General features: G+C 39.6%; 2 protein-coding genes across 3 annotated transcripts in view; one reads left to right on the forward strand and one right to left on the reverse strand.

The window, feature by feature from the left end:
* Positions 1–622: 622 nt before the first annotated feature.
* Positions 623–10,023, reverse strand: PSMD12 (proteasome 26S subunit, non-ATPase 12). Its single transcript, XM_075770605.1, has 11 exons — positions 9,841–10,023; positions 8,003–8,062; positions 7,638–7,766; positions 6,141–6,248; positions 5,086–5,190; positions 4,492–4,641; positions 4,188–4,322; positions 3,520–3,632; positions 2,968–3,142; positions 2,379–2,456; positions 623–1,063 (listed from the first exon to the last, which is right to left on the reverse strand). The coding sequence occupies exons 1-11, from the start codon at positions 9,946–9,948 to the stop codon at positions 854–856; spliced, it is 1,371 nt and encodes a 456-aa protein (XP_075626720.1). The 5' UTR covers positions 9,949–10,023; the 3' UTR covers positions 623–853.
* Positions 10,024–10,542: 519 nt separating this feature from the next.
* PITPNC1 (phosphatidylinositol transfer protein cytoplasmic 1) overlaps positions 10,543–24,520 on the forward strand; it is a 91,430-nt gene continuing 77,452 nt past the window's right edge. Inside the window, exons 1-2 of one of the 2 annotated variants that reach the window (XM_075770608.1) lie at positions 10,543–10,655; positions 11,809–11,876. In XM_075770608.1, the coding sequence (XP_075626723.1) occupies positions 11,823–11,876 (54 nt within the window). In that variant the 5' untranslated portion in view covers positions 10,543–10,655; positions 11,809–11,822. Of the gene's footprint in view, positions 10,656–11,808; positions 11,877–13,966; positions 14,655–24,520 lie in introns of those variants that run through there. The other variant, XM_075770606.1, reaches the window with a different exon arrangement.

Genomic DNA, 24,520 nt, shown 5'->3' on the forward strand with positions numbered 1-24,520 from the left:
AGCATTAAAAATCATTAAAAACCAGAGCAAATTCAATAAAAGTTCCATTGATTCTTACTATACTATTTGTGCTACTATTTTACTTTCTAAAAAAAAAACAGAACAGGGACATGGGAAAAAATCTACTGCTTCCCTCCATTACAAGTAGGTTAAAACAAATAATAGGACGGTATCTTGTCTGAATATAACACATTCAATTATGAGAAGCAGCAGCGTTGAAGTACTGTCTTAGTTAATTGCATAATTGCTATTGTAGTGATTTTGTAGAACTACAAAACAGTGAAAATTAGTGACTTGTACCAAGCAGACAAGATTCAGGGAAATTTCTCAGTCAGCACAGAATTAATTAATAAAGCCTATCTGTAGTCCCAAACCACAAGAAATAACATTATTCTTAAGCATGAACATCCATAATTTTGTTCAAACAGTATCTTGACATAATGTTAAAATATTATCATTATAAGTTACCTCAATTCATGCTACTGTAAAACCCTAGGATTTTATTATTTACAGTATATCCTCTCAATCACAGCCTCAAAAATAGTCCTGTAATGAAATAACCACAGAATCATGTTAAATAAAGGTATACATGGTAAACAAGAAATCACAAGACTACTATTACACAGGCAATACAGTTTTATTATGTTCTTTCACCAATTGTAGCAAAAACATTTAACAACTGAATGAATAATCAAGGGAACTTAATTGTCGACAGAAATTTCAGAATTATGTTCTAAATTTTAGACCAGGAAGGCTTGACAAGGAGAAAACAAACCATATACACACTGCCATAATAGTCTCTATTATGAAGATTTAATGCCTTCTTTAAAAGCACTGAGATTACTGAGGCACCTTACTGCAGGTTATGTATCATCTCCTCTTTGGCAATGAGATGTGTGGTTTTGTTAACTAGGGCCATTAGTGAGTTGAGCTTGTGAGACCAGTCATTGAGTATATTGTTTGGGTCCTTAGGCCTCTGAAAATTGATAATTCCTGCCAGCCTGTCTACTTTAGCAAAGATGGTCTTATTAACTACTAGGTTAGACAGAAACTCCTCCGATTCCTGCAAAGACAAACAACACTAAGTCAAGAAAACAGCATCAGTATTCCTCCCAAACAGCATTCAAGCACAGGGAACAAGATTTTCTTTATACTTAACAGAAATACAGCTGTAGTAGTATCGTACTTAAAAAAATGCACAATACTTCAACGCCACACGTTAGCATTAGAAACTGCTAGCACCATCTATTCAAAAACACTTTTTTTTCTCATTTGATCTGTACCTGATTATCTTTCATGAAATTAAGTTTAATATACTACACCAACTTACATACTGGAGTACTTGGCTACAGAGATACCAAAACAAGCCTTCTGACAAGCAAGGCATAGGAAAATCCATGTAAACTACTGAACACTGTCAAAGGTTTATTCCGAGTTTGTGGGAAAGGGCAGATTTAATTAAAAGACAGTAGGGTAAAGCTTTTCATTAGCACTTGAAATACCAATATGCCATGATGTACGAATTTTTTTTGAAAGCTCTTGAAAACACAAAGGGGGATGACAGGAAGACTGTTCCACCCCATGTTCCCAAAGTAAAACCACCCATAAACAGGGACATTTAAAGGTGAGAAACCCGGTATCTTCAGTCAGTTTTAATCACCCTTTGACAAGAGCTTTTTAACACTGAAACACAAGACAAGAAGCTCCAGCATTTAAATGAGACCTTGAATATAAATGAATTTTTAAGGCCAGCTTTTGCTTTATGGGCACGTGCATCACAACATCGAGTTCTGCCTGAATTAAAAAACAGTTTTCTACCTCCCAAAAGGCATGAAAATACACTCAAGTCTTTGTATTGACTAGTAAAGTGTCAGATTAATACTATTAAACCCAACAGACTTTTACACTACTTCTCATAAAAAGGACCCAATGAAGTAAAGTGCACTTAATGCTCCCTGCCTATCTCTATAGCACATTTTGTTCTTCCTGGTAAGAGCTGAAACACACTGGTAACACGAACAAGGGAATTACACTAAGGATGAAGCTAGGAGAGCTGCAAGGGTAATACAAAGGCAGATATACAGAGATACAACAACAGATACTATATCCCTGAATATTCATAAACACACAAGTGTAAACTCTGAGAATTTTGTAACCAAGCAGTGTATTTCTACAACGCTACATCTTTCTGTATTGTGTGTAAAACAATGCAATGATAATCTATGGCATCCCTTACAGAACTTTTTAAGCTAAAAAGAGAACTCAAATTCAAATTACAAGACGTTACTCTGCTGAATACTTACATTTTTGCCACAAACACATGCGCACATAGGCTTCCATGCCCTTTATGAAAAAATGATAGGCAAAGCAACACTTACATCAACGGACAGATCCAGGAGCTGTGCCATTCTCTTCATTGTAATTCTGGTATAATATTTAGCCATTATTCTAATATTCTGGAATAAAAGTGTTCAGAGTAGAGGGTTATGTGCAAAAAATAATTGAAGCAGGCTGCAAAAACATAAAAGTCAGTGTTAAAAGCAGATTAGGAGCTGTAGTGCTCTAACGGCAGTCCAGCATAAGGTACGTGAGAATGTGAACAAACAATTCTTTTCCTTGTAAAAGTCTCTACATGACAAATTATGAAGTAATGAAATCAACTAATTATGAATTTAATACAAAGCAAGACTTTAAAGTTTCTGCTCTATTGAAATGTGAATGCTACATCTCACAATTTGAGCGCAATGTACTCTTTTTTTTCTGCCAACTGTGCCAAATACTTACCTATAATAAAGATATATGAGCAAATAAAATGTTGAAGGTGTAACACAATGGAAACAACAACTTACCTGCTGCTTTACTACATACTTTTTTTGTTTCTCTTTGTAACTAAAACATGGCAAGCGAAAAGCACGTTTAGTTGCAGCACTGAATACATAGCTAATGCTTAGAGAGAGCCATACTTACATGTTCCACAACTCTATTCTTTAAATCTTTCCATCTCTTTTCACCTTCCTCTGTACAGCCAAAAACATCTGTTGCAGGACTGTCAAGGGACCCTTCTCTCAATTCTTTCCCATATTCGTCAACTAGGGCAGTCCATCGCATCAATTCCATGGTGGTAAATAGTTTTAGGAGGTCTCTAAATGGTTTAGTAAAGTTGATTTACAATCCAATATTAGTGAGGATCATTTCATACTTAAACAGATCAAAGAAATAATTTTAAGTGTTTTAATTTTATTATCATTAATATTCACTGTTCTTCATGAATATACTCTGTAATACTTCATGCTATCAGAGGGCAGCTCAACTCAGACTGTGTTTCTGATAAAGACCTTTCTAGAGACATCTGTTTTAATGTAGAACTTGTACAATCATGAAAATGTTGCAGTATTTTTCATACGGCATTAAATTCTGAGATTCTTACATCAGACTCAGCGTAAACAGATTTCACTTGGACAGCTAGTTTGAGAGAGACTTTTTTTAACCTAAGAATTGCTTCTTAGAAAGAATACTTACTTATACTTCGGGATTTCTTCTAGCTTTTTGTCACTACTAATTCTGTGCACCAAATCAGATTGTTCATTGTCATAAGGTGAAAGAATAACATAAAGAACAACGCTCTTCAGTGCCTGTTTAAGAGGAAAGAATGTGGGGTTTTTTTCCATAATTAAACAGAGGAATTGAAAATACTGCTCACAGAGCTTAGAGTTTAACATGTAAAAGGCTTAAACCCAGCATACTAAGAAGTTAAGATGAAACTACTATCACCTTGCAGAAATGAATCCTCATTCACAGCAATACATTTAAATTGATTCAGATTAACTAGAATTCTAGTATTTAAAATAAATACATGAAAAAAGTCTTTCTGTAACATCTGTTCTGCATAGACAACAGTATCATTTAGACCATACTTGCACAGCTGTTTCTACTTTCTGCATTTGTATAAAACAGACAAGACATTCCCAAGATATCAAAGACAATACAATGAAAATGTTAGTTATAAATATTCATTTGAAATCAACTTAATTATATCTATTTTCAACTAACCAATTTGTTAATATAGCCATTAAAAAAATAAGAACAACAGACTGATGAGCTATTTAATCTGCTGTAAATTGATCTGGTAATGAAATGGGTATTTGCCTCATGAAAATACAGACATTTTGTACGTAATGTTTTTCTACCTGCTGCCACTTTTCACTTTCAGCCTGGATACACGGAGTATCATAAATGGCTCTGTAGTGCTTACAGATGGAGAGGTAGGAGCCTTCGTGTTGATCCAGCTGGATCATTAAGTTGTAGTATTTCAACTTTAATTTCTGAAACAGTATCAAACAGTAAAATTAATACAGCTCCATGAATTGCGTAAATGAAACCCACTTGGATCCCAGAAAACAGAGGGATTCAAATACACTGGGACCTGAAGAGAGGCATGCCAGATTAAAATTGGGAAGGGAGGGAAGAGAGAGAAATCCTCCAATGACTTACTTCTGTGTTTTCTTCTTGAAAAAATTTCGTATTAATTTTTTTGCTGATAATTTGAGTCCGAATATAGTCTTTTACAGCTAGGCAGAGTCTCATCTGCTCCAAGATAAATTCTACACGTTCTTTCTTTTCCATTGAACCATAGGTTTCCACCTAAAATGAAAATGCAACTATTTAACACTGTCAAAGTCAAATCAAGTGAAGTCTTAACTGTGCAAGAAGAGCGGGAGGTTGTCAGGAGGAGGAAACAAAACAAAACAACAGAAAAAAACGGCTATTCCAGAGCAAGTGAAAATGGAGAAAAGGTTATTCAATTTTAAATTATAGGCCCACTTACACCAGACGAATCCACTAATACTGAACTAAATGCACTACCTAGAGAACTGAAATCTGTTTTCCGAATGGGAAATAGTCTATGTGACCTAACCATGAGACTAACAAAAGCAGTTAAAACTAAATTACACTTTCACTAATAACAATTAATCTCATTCCAGGCATTTCTGCAGATGTACCTGATTAAATTTCTAAACAATAATCTAAGAGCAGTCAGAATTAATTTTTATTGCTGACACAATTTTGAGTTACAAGGCATGTTACCTGCAGTTCTTGCAGAATAGAGGCAGCCTCTTTCACTTCGCCATTCTGTTCTTTTATTGTTGCAAGTGTCTTTGTCAGGCGAGCACGTTCAATTTCCACATATATCTGAAACCAGAAGTAGCAGTTTAAACATTGGAATTTTCTAAAGAGTAGTGCAAACTCAGATCACAACCCCACTAAGACATGTATTTGAAGTTTTCATACAACCAATTAATTCATTGTGTACTCATACACTATACTGACACTATCCACAATACACACAGATAAAATATGATGGACAGTTGACACGCTGGAAGTATTTGGACCAAATTAATCTAAAAATAATGTCTAAATTCATCTACCATTCTTTAAGCAAACATACAAGAATGTGCACTGTGAACAAAGTATTAGATATTTTTTCTGCTAAAATATATTGAAACAGAGATGAAGTTAAGACTTGGTTAATGTGTACTACCATTTGCAGCATTTCACTCACTCCTAACCATCCAGAAATCGACAATACTTGATTACTAATGATTTAGACGAACTTTGAACAGACAAAAGCCGTAACATTAATACAAATTTGCCTTAATCCAGAATTGTTTATTTTCTTAAAGCAAAAGGAATATCATGTAAATAATTAACTTGGTATAATGCTTTGATATCACCTTCTGGTTACCGTAACTGTACGTAACGCCTTGTTAAGTGCTGGAGAAATTAAAGTACACCTGCCCATTTCTCTAACAAATTCAAATACATAACATTTTAAAAAGTGAAAAATAAATGCCATTTTAGAACTCTGAAATGTATTATTAATTATATTAATAATACATCCAAATATCTACGTCATGGAAATATGGCCAGTGTTTCAGCAAATTACTTAAATATGAAATCTGGAAAATATTTGCAGTCTTTTGGAAAGAAATACACTACTTGGCTTCTCAGGTTAATTTAAAAATATACTTTTGCTCTTATTTGAACAAGATTAAGTAATAATGTTAAGAAGCTATGCTTTTAAAGAAGGTGAAGATTTTTATTCTACCTTTTAGACATTCAGTCTTAAAACAAAATCTTACTTTTCCTTCTGTAACCATACGCAACGTGTCAATTAAGCGCAGTTTGACTGGTAAGTCTGTGATGTCTTCAACATAAGTGCAGCACTGCTGGACCATTTTAGCAACTGCCTAGTACAACAACAGAAAAGAAAAACATACTGTGGTTTTAGATTTCTCAAATGCATTTGAACTATAACACTCAGAGGTAAGGACTAAATAGTTTCATATCAAACTAAAGAGACTCATTTCAACGAAAAGCATACAAGAAACATCTCATCACTTTGATTCATAAAAATGTGTAAAATGTTGCTGGCGACAGACGCTAGAAGTCAAATATGATGCTGTTCTGTCATTTCTTTCATCCATTTTTCCAATGAGATATTCAAAATAATTCATCCCATGAGGTTCTCTCTTAAAAAATAGTACTCCTCTTCTGCCAAATCCACACAACTCTCACATGGACTGACAAAACTTATCTGTTTGCCCCAAGACCTGCATGACTGAAGGAAGGAACATCTTCTTTCAAGTGTGTGCCCTTCTCTTTAGGACATCTGTAGATTTTTGAGGAAGGGAAGGAAGGGTAATTATTTCTAACTGATATTTTCCATCTCAGTATATTCCCAAATAGGCACTAATAAGCGAGCATCCTTCAGTGGCAAGCACAGATATTGGAGTATGTTCTTCTGGTAACAACAATGACAAAACTGTTACAATTATTATTAAAATACCTACTTTAAAAAAAAAAAACCAAACAAACCCAACAGAATGAAACTTCTAGAATCTTCTTCCTCAAGAAGAAATTCAGCTGAAATGATTCAAGTCTTACATTAGGAGTTTGTATAAAAATAGAGTACAGTTTAGTTCTCTAAAACCGTACTTTTATACCAACTCCTAATGTTTCTGCACATTAAAAAGTAGGTAGCCTTTTTCTTCCTCAAGCAATGATGCCACTAAAATTACCTGTTGCTGACTTCTAATTAAGTCAAACTAAACAGAGTACAATCAACTTAGTATCTTCTTGAAATGCAAGTGCTTTCAGCTAACCTGTAGCTGATTTCCCAGACAGAACTGAGTTCCAGAGTTTGACAGTTTCAAAAGCAATCATGTAAAGCATACACCTTATTTGATCACAATAAACTGCAGAAACTGTTTAACATAAACCCCATGTGAACATGAAAAATTAAGAATATGTCTACAGTACAGACTGTAGAAAAGTGTAAAGATGAACTACCACCTAAAATCACTGGTATTCATGAAAGCAGTAAAGTCACAGCTGTGTTGCAAAGAATGACAAGCTGGACCACATGGAGCTCAGGTACAAGGTGAAGACAGACTAATTCCAGACATCAGTTTCATTACTGGCTTTCTTATGTCTACCAAAAAAAGTCAGCAGAAGCTAATAATATATTCAGGCAGGTACTACAAAGTCAGGAAAGTCCATACACACAAGGGGGATTCAAATATATAATAAAGCTCCAAATATAATTTTATTTTTTGGTATCAAAGTATAAAATTCACCTGTTTTAACTGACTTCTTCTCTTCGACAGAAGAATAATATTTTCATTAAGAGCATCCCAGTCTTTAGCTTCGTAACACATTTTCACTATAGCAACTAAGATACGGGATGTGGAGACCATGTCAGATGCCTGTAACAAAACAAACATATTAATGATGGATAAACAAGCTGCAGACCTCTATCACTCACACTTCTTTTACATGAAGGGGAAAAAACCTGATTATATCTAGCCTCACTGATTTTCTTTTTAAAGAAAAGAACAACAAAAGACTGATACTCCAGTTCCCTTCACAACTTTAATGCAGTGGAACCAGGGGGGGTGTAGGACAACCCAGCAATAAATGTTGCACACTGTATGCTACTTACCGTTCGTGTTTGTTTTTCCAAGGACAGAAGGTTTTCAATTACTTCTTGCAATCTTCCTTCCTAATGCAAAAGGCAAAGAATTATCACCATGAGTGAAGAACACAATTCAGTTTGAACTGAGAGTAGCTCATGTAAGTAAAAAACATAGACTACCCTATACACTCATTTTTAATTTTTTTTTCCTTAAAAAAGAAACATACATAGCACTAACTTTAAATTTATGGTTCTACACACAGATTAAACTGGAAAAGTTCCATTTTTGCCCAATACATGCTATAAGTTGTCGAGTGAGAAACCCAGCAAGTTTCAGACAGGTTTGGTTAGCTCATGTTCACTGAGCTAGATGGAAGACTGATTTCTTTCCTAGCCAAAACAAAGCTTTAAGTGAGAACACATATGCAATTAGATACCTTGGCCAAAAAATTGTTTTACTATTACTTTCATCTGCATTCATCATACATTAATAACAGTGTTTTATAGACAACATTAACCACATGCTTTACAGTCTAAGCACAGAATTACAATAGTCCTGCTTTTTGGGTTCTGAGAACTATATTTGCCTTTGTTTAGAGGAGTTAAAGATACCACAGTGTACTTTTAGTCCTAAGTTTTAATTCCTGGGAAATAGGAAAAAATGTTAACATGGCAAAATTTGTAACAGCCTGTGGCAACTGTGGCGCTGCAAGAAAAGGTTAGAAACCAAAAAATTAACTACAAAAAAAAGAAAAAAAGAAGAAAATTAAATTTGTTTCTAAAACTTACCTATCCTATCAAAATCTTTTAAACTATATACAACTGTTTGTCAAGGATGTGCTCTTACTGCTGCAAAATGTAGATGTTATGTGGCAATGAAACGTGGTCACAGTGTCCATACCTACACAGAACTGTGCCCATGGGATAAAACACCTCTCCATGCAATACAGTCTTAAGAGAGTGTGAGATGCAATTTACTTATCTTAAGGCTACTGCCTTCAGAATCCTACAATATGCTATAGAGTACAACGTGTCTATCACCAGACACATGGATCGAGCAGAGCATTTGCAGCATGTAAAGAATTAGAAGCCATCCTACTGGGAAAGAACATAACAGCAAATCCAGTCTGTCTGTTCTGAGGTCTGAGATGCGTAACAAGTCCATAAAAGAAACCTTAACATACACCATACGCATGCTGACCTCTACGATCCCATCAGCAAGACATCCTGTGGTCACCTATGGCTGGGTGCATGTACGTGTTTGCTCAGCAGATGCTAGGCACCCATCAGCCTGCCATGGCTCTGGCCCTCCACTCCACTCTTTTGGGGCACGTACCTAACCGAGTTGGAAGGATGCAAAGCGCTGCTGGAAGGATGCAAAGCGCTGCTGGAAGGATGCAAAGCGCTGCTGGAAGGATGCAAAGCGCTGCCTAACCTCACCCAGGATCAATTACAGGAAGGCGGCTTTAGCGCACAGCACTCCTGGGATGAACAAGCACCTACGTGTCTGCCCAGCCGCGGAAAGTGGCAGCAGGGAAAAGCCACGTCCCTCCCGGTGGCCTCGGGCCTTGCTATCCCCCTACCCGCGGGCTGCACCCTGACATCTCCTCTCGTCTCCCTCCCGCCCACCGCCCTCCTGCCCACCCTTCCACACACCACCCGTGAAATGGTAGAGCAGTCCCCGCTTCTCCCCTTCCCCGACGCGGCACGGGAGGGCCCGAGCCCCGGACCCCTCAGCACCGGATGCGGTGACAAGAGGCGGCCGCGCGTCCCCCCCGCCACCGGGCTGCCTCCCCGAACGCGGCCTAGCGCGCCCCACGCCATGACTCAGCCCATCCGCATCGCCGGGCTTCCTCCCCCTTCACCTGCGCCAGCCGCTCGCACTCGGGCAGCCGCTGGTCCACCGTCGCGCTGTAATCCACCTCCATTTTCACGATACGGCCATCGGCCCGCTCCGCGCCGCCCTCCGCCATCTCCCCGGCTCCGCTCCGCGTCCCCCCGCGAACACACACCGGAAGCAGCCAGGTCCTGCGCGCAGGCACTGCCAGGGCAGCCCCGCCGAAGGTCCCCGCACTGCGCCAAACAGGCGCCGCTGGGGCACCCCCGGTCGCCTCAGGACCGCGGGCGGGCCGGGCCGTGAGGGGAGGTGTCACGGCTGAGGGGACCGGCCCTCGGGAGCGGCGCGGTCCGGTGGCCCTCGGCCTGCGGGTGGGATATCCCGCCGCCGCTAAGCTCCGGCCTGGCTTGCTCGCTCGGAGCCGTCCCCAGGGCTGAGGGGACCTCCCTAGCACCCAGGAAGGAGGAGGGTGGCGCTAGGCGTGGGGCAGTGACTTCCCCATGGAGTCCAGTCACGGCCCTCAGCTGCCTCAGCAGGGCCGTGGGGCTTTCGGCACAGGTGCTGCAGCCACAGTGTTGCTCGCAGCTTGTGTGTTCAAGAGCTTGAGACCTTGATACGGCCATAGGGTGGGGGGTGGTGAGTCAGTGGGATGGTGGTTTTATGCCGTTTCCCCACGTTTTGAGAAGCGTGCCGTGTTGAGATGCCAGGGTGCACCACGCTATGGCCTCAGTGGAGGACTCCACATACAGTAGCTGGTGATTTCACTGTAGTGATGTCAATGTATATCATGTTCCAGCCTTGAGTTACTTAATCATCCTGCATTGCTGGAGTGGTGGGGAAAAGGTAGGAAACATAATGATTCTGATGTTTAAGAACATAAGGATCTTGATTTTAGACAGCATTGCAGCATCAGCATGTTTGGTGAGTTGTGAGATGGTGCAACACCTGTGGTAGTTGTAGATTGCCATCATCTCCCATTCCAGAGCAGAATTTCATATGCTACAGAAGTTTCATTCACTGGGGAAATTGAGAGAAACTCACTCGTGTTTGCAAGTAAACAACTTGGAAGGAAATAGTGATCAGGGAATGCCCTATATCTTTGGATGTAATTTAAGAAAAATCCCAGAAAAAATGAGTTACTGTGAAATCCCATTTTGTGTTGTGTTACTTTATGACTTACGCTGCATACGTAACGACATCTTTAATGTGGCAAAGGGGTACTTGAGATAAGTTTAAAATCATTTACAGAATTAAGGCTGAGTTACTACATCTGCTACACTGGTGTAAATTAAGAGTAATTCAATTAAGTGAGTTCAGAGCTATAATGCTGTATTTTGCAATTGTGTCTGGTACATGCTTTCCAATCAGCACAGCACAGACCATGGACTTTGAGTTGCTTTCTGTTTTGAACTCAAACATGACTTAAAAGTCCAGTAACAGAATTTATCCATTATCCTTAATCATTTTTTAGTTATTAATTGACCTAAGTACTGAAAATAGATGTCGTATCACAGAGTGTATGAGTTGGTTTTTCCTAACTCTGGAAATCTACAAATCTTTACAGAGCTTCAACTATTTATTTTGCATTGTAAAACCTTATTCTTTTAGCTTGTTGTAATATTAGTGTAATTTTACAGTCAATGGATAGGGAGTGATGGCTGTCAGGGAAGTTAAGAGTCACATACTAATCTAATTGCACATATTCCCATACACAGTAATTTTGGTTTAGACAGTGGGTGAAAGAGGAAGAAAATTAATGTTTGCTGCAACTATTATCTTCCTTTACCTGCATGGATATGCTAGGAGACGAGGAGGCAGCGTTTGCTTCCTGAATGGCTCAAAAAACCCTAAACTCTTATTCAAAAGTTCTTAGTAAAATACCTGAAGAAATAGCTTGACTTTTACTGTCTCTTATTAGGAAGCGACATTTTGCTGGCACAAGTCCATCTGGAGTTAATGTTCAGCATTGTTTAACATATGGGGTTTTATCCTCCAGGTCAAAAATGAAAGATGAGTGAAAAATGTCTTACTTTTACAACTGATCATAGAGAGTGTGTTGCAGAGGTAAGACTAATAGTTTCTAACCATTCACAGAAAACGAAGGACCAAAGTTCAGACACAAATGCTTGGCAGGAACTTCCTGGCTAGCTGGAGCTGGAAGTTTTCCCTCTCCCAGCACGTCCCCTAGAAAGCATTTCGTGAGCATGCTTTGTAGAGTAGTCCTAGTAGGGAGATACAGCGAGTATTGCTATGATCACCAGGGTTTTTTCCTCCATGTGTATATGCAGACAGCACAAGACTGAACTGTGCCTGTGGCAATAAGTATAGGGTGACTGGAGAATGTTTTGCTGTAGGTATGGGAAGTGATTTTGGTTTCCATTTTAAGTAGCTGCTGGGTTTGACACATTAGTTTCCACAGATCTGCATGCTTTGTTACTTTAAACAGAGCTATAAGGTATGGTTTATGTTGAAAGCACATAACAGGTGATAAACTAGTTTAGATTTTTCTTCGGTTTTATTGAAATCAATGTCTCTGCCTATAATTGAGTAGCATCAAGGCCCTGTGCAAAGTATTTCAATTTTTTTACGCTGCTTTTCAGCAGAAATCCAGAAATATTGGTTCTAATGCATGAAACAACTAGTAAATCACTTAAAATTGAAGTAGATGCTTTAGGTGTGAATTTGGATATCTCACTTATATAGGTAATATCACAGGTATTCCCTTGTCCTTGTTCTGTCTATTTTGCGTAGAAGTTTCAGAACATACACTACCAACGTTATGAATTATAGCTACAGTTCAGATAAAAGTAACTGTTGTCAGATTTGAGATAGAAGTCTCACTAACCGCATTGTTCATACCTCAGCTGAAAATCTAGACTGTTAACAGAGCTCCCAGATTTTCTATTTCTTTGTGTAGGTGTTTGCACTTCACTGGAAATGCAGGGTGCATGAAATATTGTGCCATTGTTGCAATGGCTTGGAAAAGTTATGTTGTTAGCTCCAGGAGATGGCACTGTGTCCTCTCCAGGCTAAAAATTATATACATAGCTTTGAAATGTACATTCAGAACCAATGAAAATCTGAGGGGTTTTTTTCCTCTTTCATTATGAAACACACATTTCATTGTAGACCTAAATTCATCATTAACTGTCCCAAATCTGATATTTCATCACTTTCAGTTTTGCAAATAATTTATATTTAAATGCAGGTGTATATTTTACCATTATCTGTACAGTGCCTTGTGTTCTCATATTACTGTCACAGTGCTTCTCTGCAATACAGGCTTTATAGCCATTCGGAAGACAGGAGAAACAGCAGTGTGAACACTTTATGTTTACCTGAGATTGTGTGACAGTTCAGGTTTCCTGGCTAGTTTCAAAATTGGGTTCCTGTGCATATCAAGTTGTTATTAATAATGTGTACATTCCTCGGAAAAACACAGACCCCAAGCATATTAAAAAAACGATTTAACTAGTAAGTTGCCTACTAAGTAGCAAAAAAAAAAAAAAAAAAAAAGCAAAGCCTCCTAAAACGGTTCTGGCTTTATTGTTCAAGTAGGAAGGAGGCGCTTTTTCACGGAACTTTCTGTGTGGCATTTGAAAGTAAATAGCTGATAGAAAAAAGAGTTTTATTTGTGTTGCAAAATTCGCTGGCTGATAACGAAGGGCTGACCAAAAGGGAAATGGGTGAGGCCTTCGCATCCTGTGTTCTGTCTCCCGCGCACGCTGCCTGCAGCGAGCGTTGCCTGTCGCGGCTTTTGTACCGAGAGAGGGGTGAGCAGCCCTGGAGCTGGCTCTCCGGTGGTCTCAGGGGGCTCTCATCTCTTACACCGGCTTGTAAATGTTTTGCAAGGTGCGTTCTCACACCTAGGGCAATAAACTTCCCCAAAATCGAGAAGTCTTCGCAGCAGAATTCAGTTAAACTGCGGTTTCTCGAGCCTCCGTGCTGCCGGCGCCCCCTTCCCGGGAAGCACCGCCGGGCGAAACCCGCCGGGGTCCCCGAGCCGCCGCCTCCGCGGGCCGGCCACGCCGTTCTGTTTAAGCCCGCCCGAGCGGCGGCGGCTGCCCGCCCTCCCTCCTTCCCTCCTTCCCTCCCTCCTTCCTGCCGCCCCGCTGATGTCAGCCGCGCCCCCGCCGGGGCCGCCGCTCCGCGCCCGCGGCTACAGCCCGCCCGCCCGTCCGCGGCTGCGCCGGGGAACCCGCGGCCGCCGGATCGCCGCGCTGCCTTCCCCCGAGCACAGCGGGAGCCGCGGCGGCCGCAGCCGCGTTGCGGTGGGGAGGTGGGAGCCGTGTTTGGCAGCCGGGAAAGGAAAACGTTATAAAAAGCCTTTGTCTTGGAAATCAGCATCTCATCTTTCCTGCCGCCCGACGTGCTGCCGGCGGTGGTGAAAGCCACATTTTCGGCTCGTTTGTTCTTTTCGCCGCCCCAGGCATGTCTTGACATAGCTGGGAGAGACTGCCGTTTTCGTACACTTCCGACGGATGTCTTTGGCTGTAGCGATAGCGTTTGGGGTTTCAGACTTGGTAGCGCATATCGGTGCGAGCGTGTGTGAAGTTCCCATGATCGCAGGCTGAAGGAGGAAGAACTGGAAGAAAGGAGCAGTTGTGTTGGTTTTTCTTCTTGCTGGGTCAGCCTTCCTGGATGGTTGCGTTACTCTTTTGTGGACACATTGTCAAGCGCGTACAGGGAAAGAGGCTTGCTTGTTTTTTCCCGTGATTGGTTTTCGTCGTGATCATCGTGCAGAAATAACCACTTTTCTCCCAGTTTGCTGGTCCGCACTGAGGCAGCAGGAATATGCTCATGAAGGAGTACCGGATCTGTATGCCTTTGACAGTTGAAGAGGTAAGCTCCGCCACTGCTAATGGTTAGGCTGCTCCTTACCAAGGCTTTTCTTTCAAGGCGAGTTGAGGTTCTGTTTGTTTTACTGAGTATTTTTTCTTCGTGTGATAAACTTAGTCGGGGATGATTGGTAGAGAGGAGTGTTTTTACTGGAAAATAAGGGAATCCTACAGGAACGAAGGTAACTTAAGTGTATCAAAAGCATTGTGTCGTCAAAGTAGGGGTTATAAAGATTTTCCAACCAGGCTTTTAAGAAAAATCTTGTGCATATTTGCAAGGGAATCCTTTGTGCTGAAATCCTCTACCTGATAAAGCGTTTGTCCAAAACCCAGATTCTAAATATATCTTCACCTTTGCTGAAAATACCCTTGCAGATGATGGTGGCCTGAAACTCTAGCACAGGTAGGGTAGATGGGTGATAATTTATTAATAAAACTTTTTTGTCATTTAAAGAAATGATTGAAAGTCAAACTCCTCTTTGTCGATGTTATAAACTCCGTGTTGGAAACATTTTGTCTTTATTTATCTGCAAACATCCTGTTTATTGTTTTAGGTAAGATAGTAATACCTACGTGTAATACACGTGCTATAGCGTTACTTGTGCGTATAAATAGGGCTCGTTTCTAGGTGCAATAGGTACCTGAAGGTCTGATGGCATATGTAAATGAGATGGTGCTTGCTGGTTTATAGAGTCTCGCACGTACAGAAAAGGTAGCTGTTGTGTTAGCTAGCCAGTTATGCTATAGAAGTGGACACTGCAGAGAGGGAACGAGCCCGCTCTTGAGCCCACGCCGGCTCCGCCGGGCGGCTGAACCCGCGGACCGGACCGCGCATCTTGCGCCGGGCGCGGCTCAAAGTTTCTCTTCTCCTGCGGGCGGCGCCGCGGCCGCCAGGGGGCGCCCTCTCCGCGGCCGCCAGGGGGCGCGCTGCCCGATGCCGCGCGCTGCCCAATGCCGCTCGCCGCCCCGCGGGGCGGCCGTGGGGAGAGGGGCCGGTCTGAGAGGCCGTGGGGAGAGGGTCCGGTCTGAGGGGGTCCGGTCTGAGGGGCTGTGGGGAGAGGGGCCGGTCTGAGGGGGTCCGGTCTGAGGGGCCGTGGGGAGAAGGGCCGGTCTGAGAGGCCGTGGGGAGAGGGTCCGGTCTGAGGGGGTCCGGTCTGAGGGGCCGTGGGGAGAGGGGCCGGTCTGAGGGGGTCCGGTCTGAGGGGCCGTGGGGAGAGGGGCCGGTCTGAGAGGCCGTGGGGAGAGGGACCGGTCTGAGGGGGTCCGGTCTGAGGGGCCGTGGGGAGAGGGACCGGTCTGAGAGGGTCCGGTCTGAGGGGCCGTGGGGAGAGGGTCCGGTCTGAGGGGCCGGTCTGAGGGGCCGTGGGGAGAGGGGCCGGTCTGAGGGGCCGTGGCGGGGGTTTGTCCGCCCGGCCCGGGGCCTCTCCTGCGGCTGTGATACACCGCGGACTGCCTGCAGCCGGTGGTCGTAGAGGGAATCGTGCTCCAAGGCAGAGCCCTCTCCCCCAGGGTTGTGACAAAATGCATTCACTTTGCAGATTAATGTACGCGGGTTTTTGTTTAAATACATCCAGGTGAGTGTTTTGCCTCACGATTTTTTTGCAGTACGTGTAGAGGAGTCCTCACGAGTATGACAGAGTAGTCATTTCAATAGTCTTTTTGTCTGTAGTGTCAGATTTGGCAAATTAACAGCGTTCTAAAACGGAGAATTCAAACTGCCAAATATTTACTGCAGGCTGCTCAGGAAATTCCTTCTTCTGGGAGCAGGACCTAAAACCACCACATACGTGTAGGTAAATAGGCATAGTTTTGAATTCTAGCTTTTTTCCAACCAAGTTATGTAGTATGCTGTGCTATTGGATGGCATTATTCTTTTAATACATAATTTTATTTGTTTATTGTGTTATCCTAATGTAGACAACATTTTATCCAAGCCAGTTCCTGATGTCCTCAGACTACCACACTTAGTTAATAACAGTTCATTATGTCATCAGAAGGGAGCAGATCTAATTTCTTTTGAAAAAAATATTGTTAAACAAGATTTCCAGATACAGAAAAGTTCAAAAATCTCCCAAAACAGGAATGGTTGATGCATGATGAGGCAACAGACAATGTTGGAAGTCTTTTGTTCTCTAGAATGTTAACAGAATTAGTGAAAATGCTCGTGCGTCTTGTAGTTTCTCTTATGTTGAATCATCCATTATTTAATCCAAGAGCTGCAGCTGAGATGCCTTAATGAAGAACCTAGAACATGTCTGATATTTAGCATGAATTTCATTATAATTATAAAATGAGCTAGGACAAAATTGTGAAATTAGCAGATACCTTATTTTTGTTACAGTATTTACATACTAAAAAAAAAGAGTCCAACATTGTATTTCTCATAGTGGTTCATCTTTGTGATGTTTCCTACAGTCTATGAAGGTGTTATTATCTTATTTTACCCTTGGTTGCACATTAACTACCAATAATACATGATATTTTTGGCATCTGTGTAGGATAAGGTGATGCGTTATGCGGTCATTAGGAGAACCTCATGGGGTAATGCTCACCCTTCAAAAACCAAGAGCATTTTGGTTCTAGGATGCCCAAACTGCCTTCTGCAAGGTGCTAACTCACCATGAAATTCAGCGGGCTTTGGCAGAAATGCAGTTTCGAAACAACATGCAATTTCTCCCGGGATTGGGATGTTGGGCCCTGATCTACAATGGCACTTACGTACCTAACTTGCATTGACGTTACTGGGAGTTAAGCATCTAAGTATTTCTGAGGTTGTAGGTTTCAACAGGTATGTGAAAAATGCAGTTCTTTCTTGCTTTCCTTACTTAGACTTTACAACTCTTTTTTCTGCTGTTTGAAAGTTCTGGCTTTTGGCCTGTACGCTTTATGCATACATTCAGAAGATTTTCTTGAGCAGTTTTCTTTTTTAGCACTGACTGGCCAGTTATCCCTACATAACAGTCTCGCAACACAAATGAGAAAGAATTCCACCTTTAGTCTGTGGTGTTGTGTTGTCACCAGAATCAGAGTGGCTTCCTGTGTCATTCCTGTGAAAATAATCAGCCACACAAGACAAAATGGAGTGTTAACTACGTCAGCCAAGCACCTGGACTCAGTCTTCTGTAGTCAGATTTTGTGTGTAATGTGAAAAAACGTGCATTAAAATGTTGCATAATGTCCAGTCTCGTAACTAGAAGTCATTACTTCTGTATGTAGATAAATATGCACACAGTGATAATTAATACTACACTGCCTGACTATTAGAACCTAAATTAATCTCTGGAGAAGAGTAAAAAATTGATAGATGTCCCCATAACAGTAATGCTATCTCCAGGTTTGAAGAGTTTCTGGCATTGTTGTGGACAGGAGGTTCTGCATAGCTGGTCTTCATTAGCTACTGCCAATGGTGCTCTTGAGGCATTCTTTCATTGATTCCCTTCTTAGATAAGAGACCTAAATATTTATGGGAGTTTTGTTTGTATACCTGTCAGCTTGAAGGCCAAATGCTTTCTTGCAAATAAAACATTTCCTAAGAAATGCTGATTGCTACAGACTTAACTGTTCTTGTGTATTTTGAGCTAGGATACACGAGTCAGAGGTACATCTTTGTTCCTTGTCCATAAGCACAGGTTGTTCAGCTGTGGCACCATGCTACCGTTCTTATTCAAGGCTAAGGCTAACTCATTAAACTGAGGTTTTATTGACAGTTTTTTAGGACTGTTCATATGTATTGTTGAAAGCTGCCCGATCAGCTTTAAAATAATTTGAGAAAGGAAATACCATGTTAACTTCTAAGCAAAATAGTAACAACTGCTGTAAGAACTTTGCAAATTAGGTCAGAATACAGCTGTTGGTGGATGCCAATACGATTGCCAATTAGAAGTCATTCTGTACCTCATTTGTGGTACTTTTGGGAGGCATGCATGCAAATTCAGTCCTTTTGTTAACACTAAGACTTTATAAATTAGAAAAAGCTATTTCTTTTCATTAATACATAAAGCAAGTAAAATCTGTTGCAGTAATTGCTTAGGATATGTTACCCGTCTTCATCCCAGCTGCAATTAATAAACAAGCCTGCCTCTTGGTTGTTTTCCCCCTTGCATTTTCATGTGTTAGTTCATTCTTACAAATAGTTTGTTACATCATATGAGAGAGTATTATAATAGGCTGCATTGTGGTTTTTTAAATGTCATCAGTTAAAAAACCACATTCCTAAGCAAGTGAAAAGAACAGAGATGCTAAAAAATTCTCAACCTTAGGTCTCATTGGAAATCATAATTCCACAATTCTTCACAGGAAGGATTACCTGGTTTTGTGCTTTTGAGATGCCTTTATCTGAAAATGTAAAACAAATCCGATAGATTAGCTTGTTACTGAACTTTTATTTTGGAAGAGGCAAAGTACAGTGAAGTTTATGATTTGTGTGGTAAGTGAATATTCTTAAAGGGAGTAGGTGGAAAGACATTTTTGCTGGATCCTGTTGAAAATGGAATTGTTATTGCTGTAAAATGCTAATAAAGATGTGAAGCTAGGTTGTATATATTTAAAAGCCGAACATCGAATAAAATACAGTAGTCATCATGGGTTTTTTTCCTTGGAAACAGGGATGACCATTAACATTTCTATTAGTTCTGAACTTTATGTGTATGGCCAGTACCTAAAGTCCAAATAGGATTTTCTTTCCTTTGTTCTTTATTTCAAAGAAGATTATCTCTGCTGAAGGTGGTGGAATTGCTCCCATTCTATGCTTTAAATAAAAGCTGAGTTTGATCTGTGGGGAGCACTGCCCGCATGAGGTGTGTAGGAACAGCTGTACTGTCATGAATACAAACAAGCAGAGACCTGCAAAATGTCCGTAAATGTAGATCGTGATTTTCAACAAAAAATCCTTTCAACACTAACAAATTCAGATTTTAGAGGTGTTGTGCTTGGTCCTTTAGAAAAACATCCAGTGTTTAGCTCTTGTTTCAAATGTTATGAATTCTCCCAGTGTGGATTATTTACATAAAATTATTTCAACAACATATGTGTAAACAGTATTTGTATTCTCTGTGTACATTTCTTCTTTAAAGAATTTCATAGTCTACTGTTTTGTGTACATGGGGTACTTGTTATAACATGTTTTATTCAGACAGATTTAAAGCTCAGTAAAAGCATTTGATAAAGTGTTTTTATGCCCTGAGACTTAGCAGGTGTTATGATATTTAGACATTACTATGTGCATGTAGAACAGAAAAGCCTTTAGTAGGGTATAAAGTGTAAAATACATTTTCTCTAAATTATCGTTATGTACTGCAGGACAAACTACATATACTCATCCTGCAGTTAATACAGATAGATTATCTGGTCTAGATAACGGTCAGTTATGTATGCTTTTTTAATTTCCCGGCTATAACCACAGAACACATTTTCAGGAATATGTAAATGTATGGAACGTTTGAAAAAGCAGCATGTTGGCTGTAAGCAAGAGAACTATAAGCAAGCATAAGGTGAAGTCAGCTTTTCAAATTTAATTCAATGCAATTACTTCTAAATAAAATAATAGTTGGACCACGTCATGACCATGATCTCTGCAGAAAAAGTTTATCTGGCAGTTTTGAGCTGAAATTATCCAGCAAAAATGAAGGCTTATTGTGCAATTTTAATTTAAACTATCAACAGCTATAATGCATCTATAGCCTGACACCGATTCCTTTACAAGATACTGACGTGCTATGAGAAGTAAAGGACTTGTTACTCTTGTTAACCATTCTTTCTGGATATGCCTTACGAGAACATCACCAGCCTTACCTTCTTTTCGCAATTAATACTGTGGAGGCACTGATACATTTGTCTGAGGAGTACTCAGAGTTAATTATTGATCTAGAAAAGCTCCTTACACCATTATGAACATCTCTTTACCCTTCAGAAGAACTCATTGTGTAAGACTCTTGTTAGCAAACAGATGCGATCTGGTCTTTTGTGGGCGGTCATGTCTACTCACATCAGAAGTCCTTTGCTACGTACAATGTGACCTTACATTGACCTTAAAGCTTTGGATTGGGAAGAATCATTGTAATGATATAACAGATAAAATAGCTGAGAGAAAGCACCAGAAGTTAACTTTAGTGCCAAATAAGAACAGGTATTTAATTTTCTTTTGATGCACAGTCTAATTGTAAGAATGAACAGATGAAAGTGGGAGCTGTGTTTTACCACGAGAAGAAAATAAGTACCTTGCTATCACTTCACCTTCCTGTACTGGTTGTAGTCACCTAGAGAGCTATAAAAGCAAAGCAGCGCAGAGCAGGTGTTAAATCTTTATTGAACTCCACTGCAAATAGAAGACCAAAAATATCCAGTTTTCTCCTTTACTCCTGCTTGGACATTTCAATACAACTCTATGAAAGAAACGAGACAACCTTTGTTCTTGAAGTTTCGGTGTAAATCATTAAAAAAATCTTTCAGTGGAGAGGATTAGATATTACCCAAGGAACTCGAGACTCTGACATACATCTCTCTTCATCTCTTTTGCTCTGCATCTCCTTGTCAACACTTGTTTTCTCCAGGGTATATATACAGCAAATAATACTGCACATTTGATTTGAAGGCTTTGTTGGCAAAATATAGGGCCCAGTTTTGCATTTCACATAAAAGAAAATGCAGCTTGTCAGTGGTTTAGGACATTTACTAGTTAAAGCACTCTACAGAGCTTTGATGCTATCAAGAACTTAACAGAGTGTGTTTGTCTTTGAAGCATAATGTAGGTTCGGAAACAAAAGAACAAGGAGAGAAAGACCCAGAATGTCAATACTGGCTTTTAAAACTTAGTACTTTCTGGTTTTTTTTGGTTTTTTTAGGATGAACTTTGAGTTGCTGAGAACATGAACCTTTTGTAAGAGTTGATGTGAACACTAAATGATTGGCACTTTCGAAGTTGTGGCCACTTTTATGTACCCAGTAATGACTGTAGATGCTTGTATTAGCGCCTTGAAGTTTGATAACTCTGATATGTCAAATACATTTTCCCTTAGTCCAGTCTGTTTAATTTCCTCATCTGTCCAATTGTAAGGGTAGAAATAATATAATTATACCAATTGTCATGTGCTTTTTGCCTGACTGCACCTGTTAAAAATGTAGGGTGATTTATAGCCCTTGAAGTATATAAAGCCCTTTAGATTATGGGAAGAGGAAGATTTCTGCAATAATTAGGAAAGATTAGAAATTATATTTTTCTTCATGAGTATTCAGTTTAGTCTAATAGGCATTTGTATTGTTAAAATCTGTTAGAGATCACGTTCTTTTGTACAAAAGACCACCTAGTCAGGTAATGGTAAACTCATAGTATATAGCAATGTTTCATTCACGATATTCTTTGTGACTGGTGAGCTGACAGATATGTTCCCCAGGCTGTCCTTACAGAACAGAGACAGTTGTGGATGCTGAAATACACGCAGGCTTTCCATCCTGAATGTCTAACCTCTAACACACAAGCAACCATTACATACTCTAAGGACGGAGATAGATAATATACACATGCAAATTGTTGAAATATACTCAATAACCGTGGGTGAGGGATAATTCTTTGTCTCCTTGCCCATGGAAAACTTATTTGTCTTTTAAAATTAATATTTTCAAATAACTATATTTTCCTTTATATTTTATCCTTATCTTCTTTGGTTCATAGAGAATCTATCATGACCAGCAGTGTATTTTGTAAGACTTGATACCAAAATAAAGCAAATAGTGACATTTGATGCAAATTTACTATGATAGCCCTTCAGTGCAGCCTGAAGAACTTTGTGTAGGCATATTGTGTACATATTTAAGTGAAATTACCCATGTCTGCGTGTGTCAAAAAAGCAAGGAGAAAGGTGCTCCCCAGGATTATTGACTAGGTTTAAAAAGGAGTGAAGAAAAGGTAATTTAGGTTTCAATTTGGGTTAACAGATGGGTTTGCAGTCTGTAGGTGGGGGAAACTAGACTTGAACCTAACCTGTGTTTATATATAATGCTTTTAGTCTAGCCTTAGTCTTGTTTATCTCCTTCTCAGTTCATCGTTTCTTTCCAATTTTGGTTATAAGTGATCAGTCAATTTTGAATCCTTGGATATGTATTAAAATACTATTTTTATTTTTATAAAGTATAATGCAGGGTGCTAAATTGTAGGAACGACATTTTAATGGCTTTTCTTGGAAAAAAATATGTATCTTCCATATTTTTCCTGTTTGTGGTCAGAAAATGCTGAAGTAGTTTTGGATTCTATTAGTTTTGTACTTTTTTTGTACAGTTCTAAAGCTGGTTTTACGACGCACACTCCTAGCTTTTGCATATACTTAACTTGCACACATCCTTAACTTAAAGCACAAGTAGTCACATGTCATGAGTCACATGCATAAATGTTTGTAGACTGGGTTTAGTAAAAGACTTGTTCATACACTGACCAGAAAAATCGTGGTCTTTATTCAGGAGTTTTTACGTGTCTGTTCTAAGATTAGTCTTGCCTAAGTGATTTAGGAATACTTAAGCTCTGTGGGAATTGTTTTCTGTGAGCATGCTGAGTATGCCTTATTTTTCATTTCATCACACTAAATGTCATATTAGGTTTAATGTGTTGCCCAATTAATGACTAGGTTTATTTTTTTCCAGTAAAAATATTATTACAATGCATGGCAAAATAATTATGTGATAATGACACTCCAGTATAACACATACTGCTGCTCAATTGCTTGATTAACAATCAGTCACTGATGACAGTCAGAAACACAACTCATTGTTGAATATATTTTCAGCTTTTTGCTCTCATTTTATATAAAAGTTATTAAAAAAATATAAAAATAACCTTTTGTGCTAGCATCACCATGTTACTTGAAAGGTTACCAAAATACTGAAGGCCACTGTGAACCAAAAAATTGTATATATCAGAATGATAAAGATGTTGATAATTCTATTAATAAGCATGAAGTTCTTACGCATGCCAAGCTTGTATTTCTCCTGGTCATACATAGATTTTTTTAAGTAGTCTCACTTGTTAGGCCCATTGAATATACTGGTCCTAGTGTGTATAATCTTATTTTCTGAAAGATGCTTGACAAATTTATCCAGCTATTTATCTGATTTTGTCATGTTTTCTTTGAAATTGCAAATTAGCTCACCTTTAAGTAATATTTTCATTGAATAAATTAATTGCGTAGTGGCTTGAATTAAGCCAAATGAAACATATGAAACGAACACATGATTACAGTCTTAAGTAACCTGCCCGCTTCTTTTACCACATAGACTTGATATAAAATTTATTTAAGTCTTACTTCAGTGGATTAGCTGTTGTTTTGCTTCACTCTGTGTGAAAGGAAAATAATTCAGTGGAATTTAGACCATAGCAATACCAGTGAGTTCTGTTGCTGATGTCAGAGAGGCCAAGATTTCACCAAATATGTATGACAAAACACAGCATATTTTTAGAATAGAAATGTTGAGAATTTAAATTCCATTTTAGTTGGATGGTGTAAATCTGAAATAATTCCATTGATCTCAGTAGATCCATTCCAGATTTCTATCACTCCAATCAAAAGTAGACTTTAACCAATGGCTGTAAACTAAAAGAAAATGTAAATTTCTCAAATCTGTTGTTCTTAATAAGAAAGAAACCAAGCTGACGTCTCTAAATCTTTAGCATTCTTGCCTAACCTAAAAGACGTTTTCACACGGTTAGACTAAGGCCCTGGATTTGTGTCAAACCTATGGTAGTGTCTTTGAGCCTACGCAGAATTAAATGATTGCCGTCCTCACACCGCAAACCTTGGCAGTAACCTCTGTGCTCTCAATTTTCAGTCCTAACTTTGCAGAAACTCCTGATTCTATTTTCTTTCTCCCATTTTTGAGCCCTTGGTC

This window comes from Balearica regulorum, chromosome 18, assembly GCF_011004875.1.
Source record: "Balearica regulorum gibbericeps isolate bBalReg1 chromosome 18, bBalReg1.pri, whole genome shotgun sequence".
NCBI lineage: Eukaryota > Metazoa > Chordata > Aves > Gruiformes > Gruidae > Balearica > Balearica regulorum.